This window comes from Ixodes scapularis, unplaced genomic scaffold, assembly GCF_016920785.2.
Source record: "Ixodes scapularis isolate PalLabHiFi unplaced genomic scaffold, ASM1692078v2 PGA_scaffold8__174_contigs__length_109621045, whole genome shotgun sequence".
NCBI classification, from domain to species: Eukaryota; Metazoa; Arthropoda; class Arachnida; order Ixodida; family Ixodidae; genus Ixodes; species Ixodes scapularis.
The window spans coordinates 91311574-91331438 of NW_024609883.1; the positions used below are offsets into that span (position 1 = coordinate 91311574).

Below are 19865 nucleotides of genomic sequence, written 5' to 3' on the forward strand. Positions count from 1 at the left end.
AACAAAATGTCGCCATAGCACAGTCAGCGCCACAAACGGGTGCAGGGACATGCCCTTGCACGCGCTTCTGAACAAAAAAATAAAAATAAACGTGTGGGACAAAATGGCGAGATGCCACCACCCTAAGCAAAGCGCACATGAAGGCACCCTATAGATCATAGCCACGCGCTGGGGTTGGCAAAGCACAGGGCACGCGCTGAGTTCCAGATATTGTTATGGGTCGGCTATTGTCGTCGTTGCAGCGATTGGACACGGGCCACTACCCGAATGCTTCTCGAGCTAGTAATTATCACGAGCCCAAATCGAGCGCCCACGCAATGCTCGGGTCCAATCTATGAACAGCATTCAAATATCGTCATATGGGTGTACTGCGATCCCCATGTTACGTCACGAAATTTTGCAAAGGAGAGATTGAATGAAAATGATCGCTTTTGTCCTTGAAATTACACCTCAACAAAGGAGTTTCTTGACCAGCAAAGTTGCGTGCGCGTATCCTTGACTCCCACTAGTACCAGTAAGCTCCTGTAGAGTAAAAAATATTCATACTGAATATAGCTGCACAGCGATATTCAGTAATATCGCTGTGCAGCGCAGTGTTTTATGCAGGGAATTTTGGAAGTAGTCGATTAGGCACCAAGTCAACAAATACCGGTCGAACAGCGACCTTTTCATGTCGCATTAAAGAACGCAAGACAGCATGTTTGCTATTGTAATGCGGCGTGAATGATAATTCCAAAATATATGTATAGGAAGTATTCCCTAGCGTCCATAGCTGTGTGCGCGACTGCTGAGAGCGTGGTGATGGCTAGCTTCCAGGGCTCTTTTGCAACGTGCATTCCACACCGTTAAAACGGCCGGTCTTAACAGCCTATTAAGGGGGCTCATTCTCAGCATGCGCTCTAGACAGCACCCACAAATATGGCGCCCAGTGAGTACTCCTTATTGGTCTGTTTGTTTAGAGCGTTCCACTCTCACTCAAACCCTTCCTTTTTTTTGTCTTTTGCCTTTTTTGAAAAAAAAAAAAAAGGTGAAATACATTTAAGAGGACGAGGAAGAAGATTGGAAGCTCAGACATTCTTCCGTTCTCAGGGATCCACATTCGAACTTAGCATGGTAAAACAGCCACGGCACTCGGGCCAAACATTTTCGTGAAATACATTTTTCTTTTCAGGAAGTTGAAGGAATCTCGTCGGACATCAGTAGATCGGAGGATCCACGTACTTCTGAAAGGACGAGTGCCAGGGTTGAGACCGGTGCCACGTCCAACGCCGGGATCCTAGGCAATACCGAGGTGCGCTTACAAGAGGGTTCTTTGAAATGCTTGGCCAGCATTGACGTAAAAAACACGTAAAAACCAAACGGCCACGAGCTATTGCGCTACAATTTCATTTTCAGTAACGGAAGATCACAGATCGTTATTTCTCATGAACTCAGGCTAGATTTAAACTACCTGGACGGATTTTTAAACTCGGCAGACAGCCTATTTGGTAAATATTTGTATTTAAAGCTCTCCTGGAACCTGTCAAAACAATAGCTTCTCGACATCTCTGAAGTCGAACAATAAATTAAAGGAAAATGTTGAATTTGTTTGATCGGCAGAGCTCATAATCTTGTTGTTGAAGCTGTTGTAGAAAGGGCGGTTGGGGACTGTATTAGGTTTTTATTACCAATTCAACCGGACCCATGCCATACGAATGCCGATCATTTGTTCCTCTAGAGTTCGAAACCGGAAAGTATTGATTACAGTTAATTCACCGGTCTTTGTTGGGTACCGTTTTTTTTAAAAGTATGTTTATGAATATATTTTTGCAGTCGTCTCACTCCAGTGCCGCAGGTGACATAGAGATGGCAATGGATAGAAGAAATCGTCGAGAGGTGAGCAGGTTCCGTTTGTGCTTTTTTTTTTTTTACAGCGGAGCTGTTAAGGGCTAGTTTCCCCAGGATCGTGTCTCCCGCAAAGAAATGAAGACACCGAATTCTGAACACCTACCGCCATCTATGAGCGACGACGAGAAGCCACGTATCTGGTTTCCGCCGTCTCTCGTAGATGGCGGCAGCCTTTTCACTCTGGCTTGCCGACTTGCGGCCGGCCATTACTTTCCATTGTACAGCTCCGCTAGTCTTCCTTCTTCACCAGAGTGAAATGGCTGAAAATTTTTTATATATAGGTTGTCCCAAGCGAACCTTCCGTCGCGAAACGGATCGGAAAAAACGGCACCTGCTCATTAAAAAGCTCAAACTTTCACTGAGTGTGCAGTGAAAGTTTTTTTCTTACCGTGTGGAATGTCAAGGCGTAGTCCTCTGTCTGTAAAATAATGTGGTAAAAACAACTTGCCTAACGTTCGACCCGTTCGAAGACGACCAAGCTACTGACGCTATCGACACGTGGCGCCATCTCCCGATAGGTTAAGCGAGCAGACTTTAGAGTGCGTCGTCCACTGCATCCATCGGGAGATAGCTCCACATGTTTATATTAGTGTCTTTAACTCGATGATCTTCGAAAGGGCTTAATATGGACTTTGGCAAGTTTTTTGCTCTCATGTTCCACAGGAAAATAACTGCGCCTTTAAATTTCATACGGTAAGATGCTTAGCGCACATTCGGGGAAGTTGGAACATCCTATGTGCAGGCTCCGATTTGTCTGGCTTACTTACAGAGGAAGGTCAGCATGCATGACTTGCGCCCGACGTCATTACACCGTTATTACAACTTGTTGACAAGAAAATTTCCATTCGGCGGCGCAAAATACGTACCGCAAGAGCAACGCGCTCAGCAGAAGGTTCTTCCCAATGACCGCTGGTGTTGCTTCAGTCAAGCTATATAAGTACAGGGATGTGTCATTAATATGGACCCCCCCCCCCCACGCACACAGACACACACACACACAAAATATCGTCCATAATGTGAGTTGTTTTTAATAGTGAGACAAGACGGCATGTATTTTTCCAGTTTTTCCTTGAGAATGGTTGTTCATATACCGGGGTATTCAAATTAACGGGACATGGCTGTATACTTTGCCTGTGGATTTATCTCACATTTCGATAATTATTTCAGAAACTGTGCACGTATACCGGTTTAGCGATATCAATATATGTCACACAAACCTTGTAGAGGGATTACGCATACCCGGAGGAGTACTCACGTCGACTCCCTATTATTGTGTGTCAAAAAAAAAAAAAAGCGGCGTTGGTTATGGTACTTTGTGACACCTGTCAGGTACAATAAATGTAATAATTGTTAAGAGTCACGCGATTATCTTTGGGATTGGTGGACATTGCCGTTAATAATTCTAGCTTAAATCGGCTACGAGTGCCAAAATTTATCCCAAAACGATGGTTGCAATGGGCTTCAAGAAAACACCAGGATCAGGATTCATCCTTAGCGTGCCAGCACCATCCCCCGCTACATTGCCGGTACGGGCCGTCACCCGTATCATAAAACTTTACTGCCACAGGCACCGTCCTTGTACCTCTCGTGGCATTTTTCAATATATCATAGGGTCGTTGATGAACTTCTGCAACATAGTGGAAAGCTGTATACTGAACGATTGGCGTTGGATGTCCAGAGGGAATTTCTGATATAGGTGGTGCTTAGATATGATTTCGAAAATACTGCTAAACCTAGAGTCTACTCATACGCGGAAGGAAAGTGTTCCCGGACTTACTGATAAACGGTGCCAGTGTGCCTGTGTTGTTTCTCGTTGGACTAGGTCACAAGCGTTTACAGCGCAGTGGGTCACACTATTCCAGCGAAAATGTGCGGGCAAGCCTTTAGGAGCCTTTAAGAAGATCTATATGTAATCTTTTCTGAAGGCACGACGGCCAGATGATCAGCCAGACAGGAAGATGTGGTCCAGCGACCAACAGTTGATATTTTCCTGCGTCAGCATCGCTGTCGGGCTGGGAAATATCTGGCGCTTTCCCAAGGTGCTCTACGAAAACGATGGCGGTGAGTATTGTCAGAAAGATCTTGTTTCACTGTCGAAACTATCTTCCGAAATATGTGCTGTCTTTGTGAGCTTATTAACTATACGTTAATACGATATTGTATTTTATGTGCAAAAAGCAACTTTACGTGTAAAATATTTTGCGACCATAGTATTTATTTAAGAAATGCATTTATATCTTCCACCCAAAATTGCGGTCACCAATGTGGACAGCCTCAGTCAGATGAGACCCCATAGCTGGTTAATGATAAAACAAAATGGAAGTTTTCGAATATTCGGTAATCTGTTTCTATGTGTAGGCCAATGTAATTTCCTGTAGGTGTATATTTATAGCAGAGAACTAGACCAACTCATTTGGTACTTATTTGAAAATAGTAACAGTAGCGATACATTTAATGTTTTTGTTTTGTAAAGAGGAAGGCGTTTTATGTTAAGCTAGTTCCTTGTTGTTACTCTGCATATACATCATTACAATTTACAAGCGTGATAATCCTGCGGATGTTCATGCGTGTGAAGATGTCTTTGGCAAGCTCGTAATTGGACGCGCTTGTTCACACGAATACAATCATGGCGGCAGTCAGGTATCCTGTTTGTTCTACCAACACGCTCTCCTTGAGTCAGTGAAGACTCATGCGCACATCAGCTTTTGACTACGTTACGTTGTGATATGGCCGCGAGTCACCGACGCGTTAGTGTTTCGTGTGCCGTTTATCTCCACGCTTCCTATGAATCCCGGATGGAGTGTCGGTGGTTCTCTGTTGTAACTTGGCGTCGTTATAACGTTATCAATCGTAGTAAGGTGCTACCCCGTGAATGCGCTTATTCGCGCCGAAATATTTCGGTGGCGCTCTTTTGTGGCTTCATTCGTAACGTCACGACCGAGATTTGCCTTGCCGTGGCGTCACAGGCTGCGATCCTGGCTTTTTGACGTCAGTTGCGACGACAAGTTAGATGGTGTGTTTAAAAATTGCAGTGGAAGTTAGCAGCCGTCAAGTTCTCATACCAACACAGTCGTAGTTGACAGTCTGACAGTGCTCTAACGCCCGTGGTTCGGCCAATCGTGGAAAACCGATCACAGTGACGTTTTTGGTCGCGTACGTTGCTAATAGTTACTTGAACTTAGGATATACTATGGTAACCGACAAGATTAGAAATGCAGGGAGGTATTTGTTTGTTCCGCCTCCAGCAGAACCAGGGAGTATCCACTGGCGGCCATAGCTGTGTGCGCGATTGCTCAGCAGGTGCTGACGGCGCTCTTCCACAGTTCTTTCGCAACGTGCATTCTACACCATCAGGATTGCCGGTCTTATCAGCCTACTATTGTGAGCTCGTTCTGGGCCTGCGGTCTGAAAAGCGCCCTCAAATATAGCGTCCAGTAAATACTGCCTATACTTGGGCGTCCCCTAAGTTTCCAGCCTTTACGCGTAGCAAAAGCACGGCTGGCACGGCGGATGGAAACGTGCACGCACTGGAGGCCAAACATCCGAAAAAAACAACCTGCCGTGTGTTTTTTTTGGTGAAAATAGTGAGCTTCAATAAAACTTAATTATTGCCTTTATCTATTTTTCCTTGATTTTCTACGTCCACAGGGTCGTTCCTGGTGGCATACAGCGTGATGCTCGTTCTTGTAGGCTACCCTCTGCTCTATTTGGAGCTCATCTTGGGTCAATATACTCGACTGGGACCCAGCGGCATCACGCGCTGTGTACCTCTCGCTAAAGGCAAGACCAGTCGCTTCATTTATATATAGTAGCATTTTCTTATCCGCTATTGGATGGATTCATATTTCAAATGCACAGCAATTATAGGACCAGCTCCTAGCGCTTTCGCGTCCCTGGCATCTAGCCCTGATGGTAACGTAACGCTGATGACGTTGAACTATTTACATCACGTCATGAGTGTGACGTTCTTCATGCGATACCATGATGTCACGTGACGCCGTGACGTCACACGACACTTTGATGTCAAGATGCCAGATGACCCGACGTTAGGTCACGTGACACGTAACGCAAAAATTGCATTAAAACGTCGTTTCCCTTGGCACGTGACGTCATATAACACTGGGATGTCCCGGGATGTCTCGGAGATATAACCAAGAGTCGCGCAGTTTTCATGATCGGCGACGCACAGAAGAGATATCGGTAAGCGCACGTTACAAAATTCGCTTTTCTTCTTCTAGGTGTCGAAATAAGTATCGCGATGGTGAGCTTGATCATCGCCAGCTACTTCCAAGTGATCCTCGCCCAGTCCCTGCTCCAGCTCTTTCTGTCCTTCACGGATTTCAATTTGGCTCCCATCGCCGGCTGTTACGGATTCTGGGAGCTCAAGACGGAGACCTGCTTTCTACCCGAGAAAGTGCGTCCCAATACACAGCTGCAGAACGCGCAAGATTATGCCGAAGATAAAACCTGACCATGCGATGATTCGTTTCACATAAAGTCCGACCGCAATCAATGGTAAGATACCATGGAGCCAATCTCAGCGGCGGCGATGGTGTATCGTCATTGTACTCGTCGTCTTTGAGCGTCTGCTATTGATCACCGGCTAAACCAATCATCTTGCACAGGGAATTCGCTGCAATCCTGCGATTTTTTTGTATTTTTGTTTTAGTTTAGTCTGTGAAAGCGAAAGGAAAAAGATGACGAGCACCATGACGATGCACTTTTAGTGCTGTTTGATTGGCTCCATTGGATCGTAGCGTTGACTGCGGTCGAACTTCACAGAATTTGCTCAACTGTCTGTGATGGTCCGGCGTTTGGGACAAAGTATTAGTGTCTGAATATAACGTTGATAACTATTGCATTGCAAGGCAATATGGTACAAGACACAGCAGAGCGACACTGTAAACTAAGATGCTGAGAAGTCAGGGCAGTAGAGAGATATAACGTTGATAACTATTGCATTGCAAGGCAATATGGTACAAGACACAGCAGACCGACACTGTAAATTAAGATGCTGAGAAGTCAGGGCAGCAGAGAGAATGCATTATTTAAAACCTTCAATCGGCTGACAATCACATTATGTCACAAACAAATTGAAAACCTGAAACATCCCGTTTTGCTCAGATTTTGTATATGATAATAATATTTATTTATTTTATTTATTTATTCATTCTGCCAGCCGTGAGGCCAAGGCAGGAGTGGTACATATTTTCAAAAACATACCAAGGACACACAAAGAATTCAATAATTCAGTCACATCCCTTGGTGACATGGGAAGAAAGAAACATTTCAATTTCCTTCACAAAAGTTGACACATTTTGAGAGTTGACTATACATTCAGGCAGCTTATTCCAGAAATCAATACATCGAACAAAAAAGGAGTGCTTAAAATGATCCGTAGAGTATTGATAGGATTGGATATTTAAGCTATGTTTTATTCTGTGGTACACCGGAGGAGACATCACGACGTATTTTCGGGTATCCAACATCGAATGACCATGAAATATCTGAAAAAAAAGTTTCATTCTATTCGTTTCTAATCTGGTCTTTATGCTAGGCAGGCCTGCTTGCTCCTTGAGTTTTGTGACCGACTCAGTCGACCGGTAGCAATTAAAGATAAATCTAGCAGCCTTATTTTGAATTCTTTCCAATTTATAAATATTTTGATTTGTGAATGGCTCCCAATGCTCAGATTAGGTATATAATGTTATTAACACTTCATCGAACAAGTTGTCTTGAGCTCTGGCAAAGTCACGGGCGAAAGCACTTTTCGAAAGCACATTTTAGGCGCAAGTGCACGTCCACACAACTCATTTTGCCTACGAATAGGGCTCCGTGTTTTCGGAGTTTATTTCTTGTGAAATTCGGAGGGTGTTTTTCAAAGTATATTTTTTAGCACAAATTCGCTGTTTATCGGAGTTTATTTTTCATAAATCCCCGATTCTCCGAAATTCGGAGATTAATTTCGCAGTGTTTCCTATTAAAAAATATTAAATAATAACCGGATGCAAACGTATGCCAGATAAAAAATAAAACGCGCTTGTATCAATTAAGATTTTTTCAGTTGAATTTGGCGTTGCTGTCATTGGCAATACTAATTTGTCCCACTACAAAAGTCGCACACAAGTGTGGCTTCGATAAACGTCGATACCTTAAAATCAATAAACTGCCCGCGGTAGCCGCAAGGAAGCTCGTAGTCATCCTATCAATATATCTCGGGGCCGCGCGAGGTGGAATGGTTAAGCATGTAATAGAGAAGTTTCAACTGCCACTCTTCCCTATTTTATACAATCCCTATGGTCCATAGTTTTCGCTGTTACCCCAGAAACATACCCTTCCCTTCCTTTAAATCCCAAACCCCATGGCCCAAACTGGAAACCAAAAGAGTGGCTTTTGTCGTGACACGAATGGTACGATGACCTGTTTCCCTAAACCAACCTTGACGAGACAAGCCATAGGACCAGGGTGTAAGATAGACAGGTGGGGAAACGAGAGCCAAATGAGCGACCGGATTGTGTCCCCCTCGGTTTTCTCGTTTTGTGTGGCGCCATCTATGTGGAGCACCGCGAACTCTCACTCCGGGTGGGTGACCGGTGGGGACCTGCTAAACTGACGGAGATGGTTTCTCGTGGATTTTCAATGGAGAACTGTCGTGCTCTCGGTTTATTTTGGGCACTCTCCCATAGAGTTCCATGCAAATCCGATTCCGACTTTTTTTTCTTCTCGCCGCAGCGCCATCTGTCGCAAATGGGGGGTACCCGCAAGCAGACGAGTACACAATCCGGTCACGGCGCTGCGGTAGGCTTCTATGGGCCGTTTCCCCACCTGTCTATCTTACACCCTGCATAGGACCCCCTTTGGACAACGGTCCGAGGGTGTCATTTTCCCAGGACCAGTGATCGTGCGCTGCTCAAATTAAAAAAAAAAAAAAGTAATTTTTTTTTTTTTTATTGTGGGGGTTTGGGCGGGGGGTTGGGGGGGGGGGGGGTGGCATGGGCACATAACGATTCGGAGTTTATCGGATAAATCCGAATTGACAAAAACATTACCGGTGGGTGTTTTTCGGAGTTTTTCGGATTTATCCGAAAACACGGAGCCCTACCTATGAAGTTGCCAGCACTGAAGATAACTTTTGAGATAGAGCATAAGCGGGGTCTGGTATTGCCCTACAAAACTAGTTACTTTTGTGTTGTTTTCCAACGTCCATATTTTTTTTTTGTCGGGATCAAGTCGAGGCGTTGCACTAGAGACAATAATTGTAACTAAATACTATAACTTTTCAGCTTGTTTGCGGCTCAGGACATGCAATCTACGGCGGCGTCGCGCTCCGCAGCGTCCAGTCGAAGTCACAGAATCGTTCCCGCAGCTCCACACACCTCAGGTCTTACGGCATCAAAGACACGACTGCTGGCTGCGTCAACATTACAGAAACTATGAACGAACACTTCTTGTAAGCAGCCCACCGCATACCCACCGTATACTGTATACTCCTGAAATTCTGCCGTTTTTATTGCATAGAGACATCTACTAAAAGCTTCTTATTTTTTTTTATAGCGTTTACATACGTTTGATAATTGCATCTCAGTGTCGTGGAGAGCATTTATCAGTGTATACGTAAATTGCTTTCCACAGCCACCTCTCGATTGGCCTCAAGCACCATCAACTGGGGGACATGGCGAACTTTCATCCGCAGCTGTTGATTTGCCTCGGCCTAACGTGGGCGCTGCTGTTTCTGTGCTCCACCATGGGACTCAAGCCCACAGGAAAGGTGAAACTCTTAACGAAGTGGTTATTTTGATGCTTTGGCACAAACTTAAAACTCTCGGCTGTACGTGCCGCGCTCCTTTCGACCACGAATGTGATTCAAAGGCACCACTTCGTTTCTTAAAATGTCGAATTCAACTCCGTATGACACTCTATTCTCTTGCCATGCGAAACATAGGTAGCTGACACAATTGTACATCGCTCTCACGCCATTCGAGATTTCGAGGTGCTGCTTTGAGACCAAAAAATAGCCTCAACGAAGTTTCACGAGCTGTATCCTTATTCTACAAGGTCACAGAAGCTCTTAATGGTAGTTATATGGGAAGGAGTGAGCGATACATTAAATATAGCTGAATGCTAACTTACTCGTTGTAAATGTCAATGAAGTTATTCATCCAGTAATTGGACAAGTCATCTAAAGAGTGGAAACTACATGCCTTAGTGTGCATAAAATGAGCTGATGAATATTAACAATGTTTAATCATCCTGCGACTAAGGTAGAAGAGAAAAAAAAGTAGAAGGGACAGAAATTAGACAGGACGACGTCTCAAACTCAGATAACTCGTTTATTTAATCCACCTCTTTATACAGTCTCAAACTCAAGGTCATTACCACCAACAAAGAAGGATGAAGTCTATATAGTTCAAGCGCCACAATCTCCATCACACATTGTAAGAATGTGAACCACCTTGAGTAGGAGCTTATTGCCGACCTTTGTCACAATAAAAAAACTTATTCCGGTGGACTACTTGTTGGGTATTTTATATAAATATTTGTAATTCTTTTATATCATGAATTAGTAATTCGGTATTACTGGTGAAAGAGATGTTTTGTGTCACCACGGGTAGTATCGCCTTTTTATTTATTTTTTTGTACCTTCCAGAAATCGTTTCTAGTGGGAGTGGTCACTCTGGGACTGGTCATCTTTCTAATGGTGAGCACGGTATGGCAGGAAGGGGCTGTGTATGGTTTAATCTACGTGCTGTTACCCAAGTGGAGCTCGCTGCTCAAGATAACCGTGAGTCTGAGTTTCTTCAGTTTATGCGACACTTTCTATACGGTCTGCGACATGTTTGTCACGAACACACACACGCACGTTTTCTTTATGAACACTACCGTCGAACATCAAAATGAATCACGAGATGTGATGCGAACAGTTATGCCGGCTAGTCTTTTATGAAGCAAATTTTATAATGAATGCACATCAGGCACGTAGCCAGGGGGGCGGCCCATGGGCCCTCCCCCCCCCCCCCCCCCCTTCCCGAAATCTTCGATTTTGCTTGGACCTCCTCTCCCACCTCCCCCCATACAGTCCCCCCATACAGCATTTTGTCATAAGCGTGCTCCCCCCCCCCCCCCCCCCCCCCCCCCCGAAACAAAATCTTGGCTACGTGCGTGATGCACATTTTGCTTCTAGCGGACATCAAATGATAGCGAAAGCATCACCATTTGCTATGTCACGAGCGGCATTCAAAATAATGAATTGAGCTCTAGAGCGTAGTTTCAATTGATCTATATACTAAGAAATCTTGACTGTCTACTAGAGCCATTTGCTGCAACCTGCAGACGGAAGCATGGCCAATGACAATACTTATAATATGCTAGGCCTTAGAAAACATGTCTGTGATGTGGAACCAATAAAGGAGGAATGTCAGGCACAGTTCCACAGTGCCAACTTTTGTTTTTGTTTTAAACGTGCTAGGAATCGTCGTTCGTCATGTTTCCTTCATAGATTCTAGCTGTTCTCCCACCATTGCAAGAAAACGAACGCTCTAGACTTTTTTTAAAAGTGTATGATGCAGTACATTTACGTTGACATATATTATACTGTGACGTCCAGGTTTGGACCCGAGCGGTGGAACAGGTGTTCTTCACGTTCGGAATCACTTCGGGCCCCCTTCTCGTCTACGGAAGCTACAACCACTTTTTTGCCAACATTCACAAGTAAGCATCCCGTTGTCACGCGCAATAGTGAATCTTTACCCGGAACTAAACTAATATATTAAGAGCGATAATACTCCCTTTCGCCACATTTTCTTTCGTTACCCTATTTTTCTCTCGATAAAAACGCGTCGCGAACTCAAGATATCTTCAACACACCCTAGCTGATATCAGTCGAATAATTCTGCTGGCCAAACAATGAACTCCTTAAAACGAGATGCGTTCATAACTGTGCGAATTGCGAATTCCATACTAAGCAAGGGAGGATATATTTGACCAGCGGTTATTATGATCTTCAGACAAAAATACACTACAGTCTCCTACAGCTTAGGGCGTGACTTGTTTCTTGCTTCGTCATCCCCTCACCAGCGTACTTAACGTGTAATGTTAAAATCTCCTTGACTTCGGAGAGATAATACAATTCATCACATATTGTAATTCTTGAATTTCTGTTGACCACAGATATAAGATACTATACCACTGTACCATGCACGAGCGTTTTAATGCTCCACTTCTTCTTCCTACTCATGCAGTAAGACACAAAAAAAGTGTCCTGAACATAAATCTTTAGGCTTTTGTTTTTCACGGCGCTGAACTTGACGTATATAATAAGTGCGTCGTGACGCGTCCTCTCGTATTTCTCTGTGTGTCGTTCTTCCTGTTTGGTGTTTTAGGGTTGTGCTCTTCGTGACCATGCTAAGCCTAGGGGCGAGCCTCATGTATGCCGTCATTGTGTTCGGGTCGCTTGGAACGATGTCCTGGAACATGAATATTCCCGTTGGAGACATCGTGCATGGAGGTAACGACGCTTACTTGCAGTGGTGTCCCTGGTTTTAGTAAAAGCAGTTTGAGCGGTAACGCGTTGCCGGTAATTACGCGTTATGTTTTTCGGTAACGTATAGAAACGCATTCGTTACATTTTCGTTTTAAAACACCGGCGGATAACTTAGGATGAATTTTACTCGTAGATCCGGAGCGCTTTCCAAAATCCGCGAAGGAGGCAAAATTCCGTACCGTGGGACACGCTCCGAATCGACGAGCGGAAGATGAACTAAGATACAAAAGTGGCGTATGTTGGCCCAGACAGTGAACAGGCTCTTGTTGTTGTAGGTCACAGTGTGATTTTCGTCGCAATGAACAAGTATTCCATCCACTGGACCCTCTCGACAGTGTTCTTCCTGCTCGTCATTGTGACTGGGACCAATTCTCAGGTATCCATTCCTGATTTAAGTTTACCAAAGAAAAAACAACCTGACACTAAATAGGAGCTCATGAGTGACAGTTCTTGAGCTCAAACCGATTATGATGCATGAGACGATGCTACAAACATTGTTTAGATGATGTTCTCGATCACAAAACAATTAACGGAGTTCATGATTTTTACTGATTAGGATAGGGTCAAAATAATAATTACTTGAATACAAAAAGCGAGTGGTGGACTGTTAAATGTAGCATTTTCGCTTCCAATCGGTTTGAGTTTGAATTCAGGACTAACCGAATTGTTCTAAAACAATTCATGTTAGCAGACAACCCGAAACAGCAATATTCAAACATTCCGTTTCGTAGACAGCAACTGGCAGTTGACATCCCCCCTCTGCATGATTGTACTATAGCGCTCATCTAAAAAGAGATGTAGCATATTTTTATCCGTGCAGGTTTCTTATTAGTTCTAGTTGGTAAAAAAAAAGCTGTTCGCTTATAAGTTTTTTTTTTTAAACTTTACTACTTCGCATATTAAGGATATTGCCTTATCTTCTTTCAATGTCTTCCTAGGTTCTAATTGTGAATGTGGCGGTCACTCACTGGCGAGATATGTTCCCAGTCATTCGAAGCAAGCGGCCTTTGCTGGTCAGCTACTGCATTGTTGGCTTTGCCTTTGGTCTCCCCTTTGTCACGAAGGTATGAGGTTAAGGTGCAACCAAAAAGGTTACTAAAATACATCGGTACAAATGTATACAAGCGTGGTCTGAAGACTTGCAGATATTTCAGTGAAGTGCAAGGCTGGCGAGAGTAATGGTATCATTCATTCGCTTTCAACCTAACTTTGCGTATGTAACCGATGGCATGTAAAAGAATAATAAAAGACTGGACATAGAAAAAAATAGCAAACCTTAAACGGCTTTAGTTTCAGTGGCATATTTTCCAGGGAAATTTCCTCAGCAGCAATACTCCGCTTCTGAACATATTGTTACAAGTATTAAAGGGGCACTGAGGTCGATTCTGAGATGATCCTTTTGTGGTGACAACTCAATCTAGGTGCTCTAGGCATCCCAACAAACCCGAAATCCCAATAGCGCGTAGCTTATTTCCTCGTTAAAAGCGTGTTCAAAGATCGCGACACGCCCTCTCTGGGAAGATTTTTCTTCCAAGTGAAGTGGTCGACGAAGGACGCTTGTCGGCGAGTGGCAAGCGATGACTTGGCACGCGGAGAAAAAGATGAGTCTTATCTGAATATGTACCTATCAGGAGCCTCTTCGAAACGAGTTATGATAAAATCATTCAGAATCTGCGCGTATCGTAGGGCTCTCATTTGTCCACACAGTGTAGTCCGCGAGAAGAAAGTGTCCACATCTTTTTCTATTGCCCTGAGATGAATATGCGGTTTTGTAATATGTGGGAACTAACACATTTTAAACAATATTAAACGGCCTTTTTCAAAAATGACTTCAGTGCCCCTTTAAGTGCTATATCAAGATTATTTTTTATTTTTTTGTTAACACGTTTCTGTAGGCTTGTTGTATATTTGTGGAAGCGATGCATTCCTTCAAATGGTAATAATACAATATTACGACTTGGGGCAACCCTCTTTCACTTTGAGTTGTGCTACTAACGAAGCAGCTAGAAGTGAGGAAAGTTTTTCTTGTTTCTTTATTTTTTTTTAATCGATATAACAAAACTATATAAACACAAAATCAAAGGAATACTAGCGCCGAGATGTTTTGGCGGCTCCGTCTCATAGTTTCCGTTCGTGACCTCACGACCAGGATTTGCCTTCGCTGTGATCGGTAGAACTTGCCTGTGCCTCTCCGTGATTGGCAGGATTTGCCTCGTCATGAACCGATGATTGGACAGGGATTATCAGTGTACAGGAAGCTATCGTTTGGCCAGTCTCCAACGTCGACCACAAATACGCTTTCGAACGAGCACGTCGCTGATGCCCGAGTTCAACTAGAGCGACAAACAGAAACAAGCGACAGCGACAAGCCTCGAGCCAAAGTCTTTCGCGATTTGACACGCTTTGTAGAATGAAGGAGCCTATGTTCAAACAAAAGCATCATGCACGTGAGGGTACCTTTGGCACGCTTGCAATCACTCGTGCTTACTTAACGAGCACCGAACGACAAAACGCCTGACAAAGGTAACATCCCGAGCATGCTGCATGCGTTTGAGTCCTGTCGTTGTCGGTTGTTTCTGTTTGTCGCTTCAGTGGAACCCGGTCATAATAGTGTCTGGGAATTGTTCTTCGGCTTTCTTATCGCTTAATTAGGCCGCAATCGGCTTCGCGTCTGTTTCGCCGCGAAACGATACCAAGATGCTTGGGAGTAGCCGCGCCTGGCGTTTATTAAACTGTCGGCGATCATAGCGGTTGATTCTCAGCTGTTAAGGAAGCGTAATCACGCTGCTCTCGTTTCGTCCTGTGTTATATGCTTGTTTACATTATCTGCGCGGTGGCGATACGCGGAATAGTCTGTGTGTAAACATTGCATATTCTTTCTGCAGGCTGGTCTCTACTTGCTTCATCTCGTGGACACTCAAGTCGTTAGCTTCATGCTCATCTACATTGCGGCGTTTGAGCTTCTGGCCGTGATGTGGATTTACGGTGAGTGCCGATGACGCTGAAGGCGACGGGTGACCCGATCGAATTTAACTAGACCAGGGGTGGCCAGACAGACATAAGCAAAAAGCCGCAAAAAGAAAAAAAAAATCTTTTGAAGTGAGGAGTTGGGGAAGAAAATAATGAAAGCGAAACATTAAGAGAATGGCCTCTACTGTAGCCTTCCTTTAAGCATCATGCTTGACCTCCAATGTGACAAAGAACGCTACGCAAAACATTTCCTGTAACAAAGCAAGCGTGCAGGCAAGGTTAATCAGGCACTGCCCCTGAAGCCTTTTATCCAGTTAGTCCGATCTGCTCAAAGAAAGTTGTATTTTCTTCTATATTGCTTTCTTTCTCGTGTTTTGGGGAGGGGACTTCCTTTGCAGAGAGCCAATAAAGAACCGCATGAGACCCGCGAGCCGCAGTTTGGCAACCCTTGAACTAAACGATAGCTTCGGCTACTCAGGTGCAGGATGTCTAATCTGTATATTATGCTATATAGAAATACCCGAGCTCAACTGTTTTTCTAGGTCTGGATCATCTTAAGCTGGACATAATGCTGATGCACGGCGAGCTCTCAGCCGTAAAGCTCGAAGTCGCCTGGTGCATAATCTTGCCCGTCATTCTCGCAGTAAGTGTTATCCTGAATGAGTCGTGCTATCTCAGCTTGCCAAAGAATGTGTGTTATAGTGTTCCCTAAGCTTCGTGCACCCGGACCCCCGAAATCGAAAACAGGGACGGCTGGTTATCTTATATGTCATTGCATAATTGAACTCAAAGGAGAAACCTGTTGCAATGTCGAATGACAGCCAGCTGTCAGGTCTTGACAATTCGGCCATTAATACTTTCTTGTTAAAGTTTGGTGTTTCTTATTACAAAGGAACCAGATTGCAGCCTCAATTTGTGAGGCCAAGTACTGTTTTGATTTTTATCAGCACTGCCTGGATGAAAAGTTACTTTTCTCACATATTCGTGATGTGGATTGCTGTGACGATAGCTGCCACAACAGTGATGCGAAGTAGGTTACGCTGAATTAACAAGCATTGTACATTACAGGCCACCGTGATGACAAACCTACTGACCAGCTGCAGTTCGCTGCGCCTCGGGCCGATCGAATACCCGGTGTACGCCTGCTACATCGGCTGGAGCCTCATCATGCTGGGGGCGCTCCAGGTGCCCCTCTGGGCAGTCGTGTCAGCTCTTAAACACCCAAGCGTAAGCGACGAAATCCGGATGCTCTTTGGCATTTTAGTTTGCTAATCACAAATAAGCCGGGCTTTATTGGTGTCAATCCATCTGAGACGTGTTGTTGACGCTGCGTATATGCGTAAATTGTCAGAGATAACAGCGCATTTAAGTATTGAGAGACACTTAGCACGTTTAAGTGTCCGTCACACTAGCTGCTGCATAGCCTCCTCTATAAGCATGAAGTTAGGTAAGGTAAAGCACAGAAGAAGAAGAATCTACCCAGCCACCTTAAAAAAGGTTGCTGGGTAAAGGTGGCTGGGTAGGGCAAGAAAAAAAATTGGGAACGATTACGTGGCGTGATGCGTTCAGAGAGCGCTAGGATGTGTTGCTTATTCGACGATATGACAATGACGACCGTCATATAGTCGCCAATTTGTTTCTGTAAAAGTTTTCGGGGAAACTAAATTGGTGGATAGGTCACGTCACGTAAATGTTTCCGCTAAATGTAGCGGGGAACCTTACTTCGTCTGGAGGCTCGTGATGTCAGGTCACGTGACATCAATGTTCCCGCCAAATTTAGTAGAGGAAACTGAATTGGTGCATAGGTGACCTGACGTGAATTTTTTTGCTGAATTTAGCGGGAAACCTGAATATGTCTTTAGGACTCGTGACGTCAGGTCACGTGAGATCGATTCTCCCGCTAAATTCAGCGGGAAGCAAAATATGTGGGTAAGTCACGTGGCGTCTATTCTTCCCCTAAATTTAGCGAGGAAACTTAGTTGGTGGATAGGTTACGTGACGTCACTTTCCGCTAAAGTTAGCGGGGACTTCGAATTTGTCTGTAGGTCCCGTGACATCAGGTCACGTGACATCAATTTTTCTGCTAAATTGATCTTGGAAACTGAACAGGTGCATAAGTCCCGTGGCGTCAGGTTTTTCGCTAAATTTAGCGGGGAAACTGACAATTGGTGCCTACGTCACGTGACAAATTGTTCCGCTAAATTTAGTGGTAACTTGAATTCGTCTATCGGTTGTGTTGTCAGGTCACGTGATATCGATTTCCCGCCAAGTTTAGCGGTGAGACTGAATTGGTGTATAAGTCACGTGGTGTAAATTTTTCCAATGTAAAACGACTCCGACGTCAGCGCCAGACAGCGCAGAAGTAATTCCCTTCAACCACTTTTTGTCCTCGAGAAGAACGTGACGTTGGTCGTCTCTACCTGTTCTAAAAGTACACTGCCTACTGCTTGCTGCTCTCTCCCTCCTCTCCCAGTCTTCAACGCGGGGAAAAAAGAGAGGAAAAAGCGAAAGGGAAAGTAATCAAGTGAATATGATGCTTGCACCAGACCACGTGAGCAGCGGTGTTAGCAGAATGCAGCTTGGAGCACATTCAGTGAAAACTTCCGTGACAAACCCCAAAGATTTCGGGTTTTATCCACACTCTTGGGGGGGGGGGGGGGGGGGGGGGGTTCATTACGATCCGAATGGGATACCACCGGCGTGCAGTTGTTTGTATTTACTGTGTGATGCATGATAATATCTCCAGGATAGCAGTTGTACTCTACTGGGTATATCTCTTATGTACAGTGTGCACAAGTCTCGCCGAACTATGGCAGACCGACCTAACGCTGTCGAAACATCTAACGTCTACTTTGCCTTAGCCTTGGTTTATTTTAACGAATGTCCCGTTTCCCCCAGTTAGAGGAGGCTAAGACTGCAAATAACCAGATAACATTCTTAGGCGCTTTTATTAGTGTTGACGAATGGATAAGAAGCACGTACGCTCGCCGTCCAAAGGATGGGGCGTGTACCAGTTTGCTGTATTTGTCGCAAGGTTCACTAACGTGTTCAAATGGTTCTTGTTTTGCATGGCCTGAATCTGCCCTGACATTTTTCGGACGTTCCAAATATCTCAATCCAGAAGTTGGAACAGTGCCTGGTGCCCTGCTTCTACAACGAATACAACGTCAACTCTTACTCGGCGTCGGAACCCGCTCCCACACAAGTCAACCCTCACCGTTTCTTACAAAAATATAATTCGCATCTTGTTGGAGAGAACTAGAGCCACTGTATGGGGCAACTTTAGCTGCCAGAGTAGCGACACGACGCTAAAAGATCGCAACATCAGAAGTGCCATTGTGATCTCTGTTTTGGGTCTGGAGTTTGCCAGTAACTGAGCTGATAGTGAAGCCCGGCGGCTACTTTATAAATTAAGGTTCATTTTATCTTTCCATCCGTTCATTAAAGACGGTAAAAGTCAGTAAAAGTAAGGAAAAGCCCACATAAAAGCATGCTTAGCACACCGACGTGGGCGTATTGTGAAGCATTGAGCGCCTCATTCACCGTACGTTCAACGCATGCAGAGACGCGCATGGACATTTTAAACTTTGAGGTACTATATAAGCAAAAGCAGACGCGAGCGGCGCCTCCAAATACATTCGAGCACTACCCGTCTACTGTCGGCCTTGTTCGGCTTTCTCGGTTGCTCTAGAAACTGGGCCAGCACTGTCCGTTGGTATGATACAGCACTACACAAATCGCGGCGACAGGTGGCGGTGGGAAAAGCGTGGCGCCACTCTTGCAGCTAAAACTGCCGTATACGGTACGCGGTTCTAGAAATAACCTATATGCATGTGTTTTCATTACGCCTCAAGTAAAAATCAGTTACGAGAACGTGCTCCCGGTATCTTGGTCAATCATTATGGTACGCCTTTTTGCGGGTCACGTGATATAAAATTATTCTTTCTTCCAGTCTACGATAGATCACTGACGTAGCTTCGGGCCGTGAGGTTCAGTAACAAGCAAGTTCGGAACCACGTGGTGTGTTGATCGGGCGTGCATATTCCTGCTACCAGACGCACATAAGTATGTCGGCGAGATATACCAGGTGGTGTGTCAGGAATTCAATATCTGGAGTTTCAAAAGTCCTATGTTGATGCAAGACAACAGGTGTGAGGTTCATAACCCTGAGCCCGTCCTATTGAGGAACTTTACACGACTAATACAGTTATAATGGTGGCACATATTGTCAACAGAGATCGAGAAAAATTGCAGAAATGGTGACCTCAGATTAGGTTTTTCAACGCGCCATCTAGTGGCAGCTGCACCAATTATTTCAGTCCGGCATAGTTTGGGCAGGTACAATGCCCGGCACTGTTAGCGCGAACATGACTTCGGTGTCTTTTCGCCTTTTACTTCGAAAAGGTTCTGTCGGGCATATTAATATGCCAGTTAAACTAGCACCCCGAGTGAGCAGTTTAGAATAGAA

At 44.6% G+C, this 19865-nt stretch overlaps 2 protein-coding genes across 3 annotated transcripts; both read left to right on the forward strand.

Moving 5' to 3' along the window:
* The first annotated feature begins 3818 nt into the window (after positions 1-3818).
* Positions 3819-9341, forward strand: LOC120850646 (sodium- and chloride-dependent neutral and basic amino acid transporter B(0+)-like). Its single transcript, XM_040223222.1, has 4 exons — positions 3819-3948; positions 5536-5667; positions 6126-6301; positions 9171-9341. Exons 1-4 carry the CDS (start codon positions 3846-3848, stop codon positions 9339-9341), a joined length of 582 nt encoding a protein of 193 aa, XP_040079156.1. The 5' UTR covers positions 3819-3845.
* Positions 9342-9533: 192 nt separating this feature from the next.
* On the forward strand, positions 9534-19355 carry LOC8023873 (sodium-dependent nutrient amino acid transporter 1). Of its 2 annotated transcripts, XM_029969387.2 has the most exons (10): positions 9534-9655; positions 10535-10669; positions 11492-11595; positions 12267-12391; positions 12703-12803; positions 13366-13491; positions 15313-15412; positions 15940-16040; positions 16466-16624; positions 18519-19355. In XM_029969387.2, exons 1-10 carry the CDS (start codon positions 9560-9562, stop codon positions 18657-18659), a joined length of 1188 nt encoding a protein of 395 aa, XP_029825247.2. In that variant the 5' UTR covers positions 9534-9559; the 3' UTR covers positions 18660-19355. The 2 variants fall into 2 exon arrangements, with proteins under 2 accessions (XP_029825247.2, XP_040079165.1); XM_040223231.1 differs by lacking the exon at positions 13366-13491.
* Positions 19356-19865: the final 510 nt, after the last annotated feature.